This window comes from Mustela nivalis (genome assembly GCF_964662115.1).
Source record: "Mustela nivalis genome assembly, chromosome: 13".
Lineage (NCBI taxonomy): Eukaryota > Metazoa > Chordata > Mammalia > Carnivora > Mustelidae > Mustela > Mustela nivalis.
In genome coordinates this window covers 46,786,960-46,792,012 of record NC_139032.1, presented here as the reverse complement: position 1 = coordinate 46,792,012, position 5,053 = coordinate 46,786,960, and the positions used below count along the sequence as shown (strand labels likewise).

Genomic DNA, 5,053 nt, shown 5'->3' with positions numbered 1-5,053 from the left:
CTTGTGTAATATTATTTGAAAGTAAATTGTAATATGCTAAATAAGGATATATATATTTTTAAGCCCTAGAGAAACTACCATAAGAATAAAATGGCGTAGGTAGGGGCACCTGGGTGGCTCAGTGAGTTGGCGTCTGTCTTCAGCTCAGGTCATGATCCCAGGGTCTTGGGATCGAGTCCCACATTGGACTCCCAACTCTGTGGCAGCCTGCTTCTCACTCTCCCTCTGTCCCTCCTTGTGCTCTTTCTCTCCCTAATAAATAAATAAAATCTTTGGGGGAAAAAAGTGGTATAGCTGATAAATCAGTAGTGGAGATAAAATGGAATCATTTTTTGTAATCAGTCCCAAAAAGGGGAAAACATGAACAATTTAAAAATAAATAGTAACACGGTAGAGGTAAATCCTGCTGTAGTACATTAATTATATTTATTTATGTATATAATCACATTAAATGTAAATGTGACCCAAAAAATAGCCATATATGAGACAGAGAAAGAAAGGCATTTTAAAAAAGATAGATGGTACTGTGAGCATCCAGAAGAGATTATAGCTTCTTTAAAACAAAATCTAGGCTGTAAAGGAGAAATAATCCTTGGTCCTTGCACAGACAGGTACTGGGGGTGAAGGAGGCATGGTGATGTTTCTGAGACACACACACACACACACACACACACACACACACACACACATACACACACGCTGCTAGATATATTAAGGCAGTAGTGAGTCATTAACCTTATCTGGCATTCATTTTCCCTCACAGGACATTTGGAGCAATAGTGGGAGATAAGATTGGGAATGCATACTGGAGGCATATTCAGGATTTAGAATGTGGAGCTGGGTATTTGTAATTTGAGAGGCATTACTGATTTAAAGATATTGATGTGAAAGTTTACCATAGTTACAGGTACCCTAAGGAATACATACCAGCCAACTGCCCCCAATCTCTTCACATATAATTGTATCATTTATAATAGTTACATAGTGGGGCCCCATTTTCTTATTGTTGGACCTATAGGCCATTTCTAGTATTCTGCAGATGCAATAATTTTATAACAACCTACTTTTCCTATTTTTTTTTCTTTTTCATATTACCTTTTATAGGCCAGGAACTTAGATATTCAACTGCCTCAATAAGATATAAAACAATTTAAGATTGCTCATATGTATTTTAAAGTTAATTTGCTCAAACATTTGTGCAAATTTACAGTTCTACTTGAGGTTTTAAATTTAGTAGTCTGTATAGATTTTAATTATCCCCCCTGAGTGCCCTATATGTGCTGCTAAACCTCTGATATGTATTTAATATAAATATTAAAAGAGTACTCCTTTAAAAAATACTATCAATAAAAGAACTTTAATAAACTTGACTAAATATTGAGAAGCCATATTGTGTTGAGTGAAACTTTGTATGGAATAATGAGGGTAGTAGAAAATCATATTGGATGACTAGTCTGTAATTACCTCAAGGAACACATACAATGAAACAAGTTCTTTTGGTTACTTTGTCAAACAGCCAACACAATGGGGAAAGAGGAGGAAGTGTTCCATAAACACTGTGAAAAGGTAACCAGAAAACCTAATGTCTAATCTTGGAGTTAGGACAGCATTAGAAAACAAAACCCACAAAGGAGGACACTTCCCAGAACAATCTGAGATGCATGAAAAGCAAACATTCACTAGAGCTGGAGCTGTGCTAAGTCTGTACAGAGATAAGTGGCGCATTCGACCTTCACCATGATTAACAAGCATTTCTTTGAAATTGTGTTTGTGCTCTTGGCTTCTTCTACTCTCTTCTCCCTTGAACTGAAACTGGCTCTCTTCCAACAAAGAGTAAACAGAGAGGTTTAAAACTGTTGAATAAATTCCCCAAATCATCAGTTCAGCCGTGTCTGCCACACAGGACAAACTTCCTCCTTTCCCAGCAGTCTGTGAATCGTCGCCGGTCCCAGAGTGGACAGGCCCTGGCCATTCTGCATGAGATGCTTCTGCAGACCTTCAGCCTCTTCAGGGCAGGTATTTCTCTGGATGGTTGGGAGGAAATCCGCGTGGAGAATTTTCGTCACTGAACTTCATCAACAGCTGGAATACCTAGGGGCCCTCAGAGGCCTGGGAGCAGAGCAGAACAGCAGTGTCTTGAGTGGTGGGAACTCGAGGATGCAGGTTAAAAAGTACTTCCGGAGGATCCACAATTACCTGGAAAACCAGGAGTACAACAGCTGTGCCTGGACCATTGTTTGAGTAGAAATCATCCGGTGTCTGTTCTTTGCATTCCAGCTAGTAAGAAAGCTAAGCAAACAAGAAACAGATTCCTTCCAAGTGGAGCAAGAGCCATCTCCAGGCTTTAAAAGCATAGGTTAGACAGAGGGGTGGGAGGGCTTTTCTGGACTCTATTATTTCTTTTTGTCATAAACTGGTAGTATTGTTTTGGTTTTATGTGGAGATATATATATTTTAATCTGTCCTTTAAGATCATGCATACTGACTACAATCGTCTGTAACTTGTAATGTCACTTTGTATCTTTGATTTGTCTTAAGTTTTATGAGTTAAAGTAGATTCATTAATATTTCATAACTGGTTCTTCAAATGGGTATATTTTCATGCAAGTTGACCAGGTAAATAAAACGAAATGTGTCCTCAGTGTAATAATACTTTTCTTGACATAGAACATCCATTCCAATGATTTCTTTGCCAGAACTTGGTAGACACAATGAGAAATAACTAGGGATAATGTGCACTGTAAGATTTGAAAATATCAATACACACCAAATGCATGAAAAGAGATTCAACCTCACTCATAATAATAAGAAATACAGATTAAAAGTGAGTAACATGCCATTTATACCAGATGGGTGAAGGCCCACACTCTATGGAGATTTGGGGGAGGGATGCTCTTATAATTTGCCAGAGCACTGGAAATTGGTAAGATCACCATAAAGGCAATTTGGTGATACCTATTAAAATTATAGTTTTTTGATCCATAAATTCTGGGTTTGAAAATTATCTTATAAAAAGCCTTGCACATGTGTATAATGACTTATGTGCAATATTATTCATTACAGCATTATTTATAATATCCCAATACAGGAAATTACACAGACTCTTCTAATTAGAGACTGTTAAATTATGTTCACACAAAGGAGCACTACTTAGCTGGAGAAAAGAATGAGGATGCTCTTCCTATACTGAAAAAAGTTAAAAAAAAAAAAAAGGCAAGAGGCAGAACAGTGTGTCTAAAATGCTGTATTTAAAACTAAAATGTAAAACAAAATTTACATTTGGCCTAACTTGTATATGAGCAAATAAGGAATATATAAGAAATAAATTACAATGATAACCTGTATTTTGGGAAAGAGAGACTAAGGGAAGAGGACAGGGCAGAGGTGCTTTTACAGCTTATTTTTGTAGTTCAATTTTTAGTCACATGAACATTACAATTTAAAATAATAAATTAAAGTGTATCCAACAAGAGCCAGTTATTAGAAATATGCATGAAGGAGGGATTCCTGAGTGGCTCAATCCATTAAGCATCTGCCTTCAGCTCAGACTGTAATCTTGGGACCTTGGGATGGGCCCTGCATGGGACTCCTTGCTCAGTGGGGAGTTTGCTTCTCCCTCTGTTCCTCCCCCTGCTCATGCTCATTTTCTCTCTCTCTCTCTCAAATAACTACATAAAATCTTTAAAAAAGAGGAAGTATGCATGGAGTCTTGCTAGCAAAAGGAAGTGTTAGATGAAGATTAGAAGAAACAGGACTGCACCAGACTTCCCTTGGTGGGAAGGGGAGTGGCTGGGAGGAAGAAAGCTGGACAGGAGGGCACCCATGCCAACTGAGGGAGAGGGTTTCCACTCTCATCACAGCTGCCGTTGATGAAGGGATTCCAGCTCTTCCAGCCAGGAGCTCTTAGAAATCATTGTGGATCAAATGTGGGACCAGAGAAACTAACGTTCAGTGAGACTTGATGGCTTTCCCACAGTCACAGTGACTTTCGCCCAATGTAAGAACCAGAGCCATGGCCCCAGATGTCTGGGGCTAGTTCTACTACTTGACGTCATGTTCTGCTTTAGAGTCATCTCATAATTTGAGATGAAATTGATCACTGATTGTGAAAACTTGCTGAAGAACAAAACATATTTCATCCCGGTTTAATTAATGTAAGTGTGTTAGCTGTTTCGATTTTGGCCATTCTGATAGGTGTGTAGAGATATCTGATTGTGGCTTGAGTTCCCGTTTCCCTAATGGCTCCTGCTGTTGGATATTTTTTCATGTGCTTATTTGGCATCTTTATAACCTCTTTGGTGAAATGTCTCTTCATGTCCTTGGATTTGACTTCAAAGGGAGGAGGATGAACTGAACAGGGTCCTGAGCCTGAGCTGGGTTCACTGCCCTAGAGAAAGAGACAGGGAGGCAGAGGCTGGTCGGTCAGGAGGACGTCTTGGCCACACTTCAGCCCTGGTCTTGACCTGTTTACTTTCAGGTTCACCTGGAGGTAGGGAAGTGGAGAGAGGAAAGACACAAGCAAATATAGGTCATTTGCTTCACATGATCAGTAGAATTTTTGTTTTCTTTAAACCAGGAAGTTTTCAGAACAAAATCCTTGACTTAACACATTATACAACTCTCAAATTAACCTAGCAAAGTAGTTTCTGTTACTGTAGTCCTTTCTCAGGTGAGAATGACCAGACTTTCAAGGTGAAGTGATTTGTTCAAAGTAACATAATAAGCCATGGAGCCAGCCAATGCCACAACAAAGATTCTCAGCCAGATCTGCCTGACTCAGAAGGCTGCCCTGTGTTCCAGACCCCACAAACCCGAACAGCAGGCACTATGAAATATCTCTGCAAAATAATAATAACAACAATGATGATAATTTGCTCCAGCTTTCCTTATTCAAGTTCACACAAGTACAGCCTTGAATTGAAAAAAGAACATTTTCTCTCTCTGGACATTTCTTTCCTGAGAATTAAGGGAAACAGAATGGAGGAAGTGCCAAATAGAAATTCAGAGCAGATAATCTATACTCATATTTAGAAGCTAAAACCTATACTGTGTC

The 5,053-nt window shown here is 38.9% G+C and overlaps 1 protein-coding gene across 1 annotated transcript; it reads left to right on the top strand.

Annotated features, from left to right (window-relative positions):
- The first annotated feature begins 1,725 nt into the window (after window positions 1-1,725).
- Window positions 1,726-2,647, top strand: IFNE (interferon epsilon). The gene is given in 4 exon segments (XM_082695390.1): window positions 1,726-1,843; window positions 1,846-2,057; window positions 2,059-2,238; window positions 2,242-2,647. Coding segments are annotated over 4 exon segments (618 nt in total). The 5' UTR covers window positions 1,726-1,737; the 3' UTR covers window positions 2,362-2,647.
- Window positions 2,648-5,053: the final 2,406 nt, after the last annotated feature.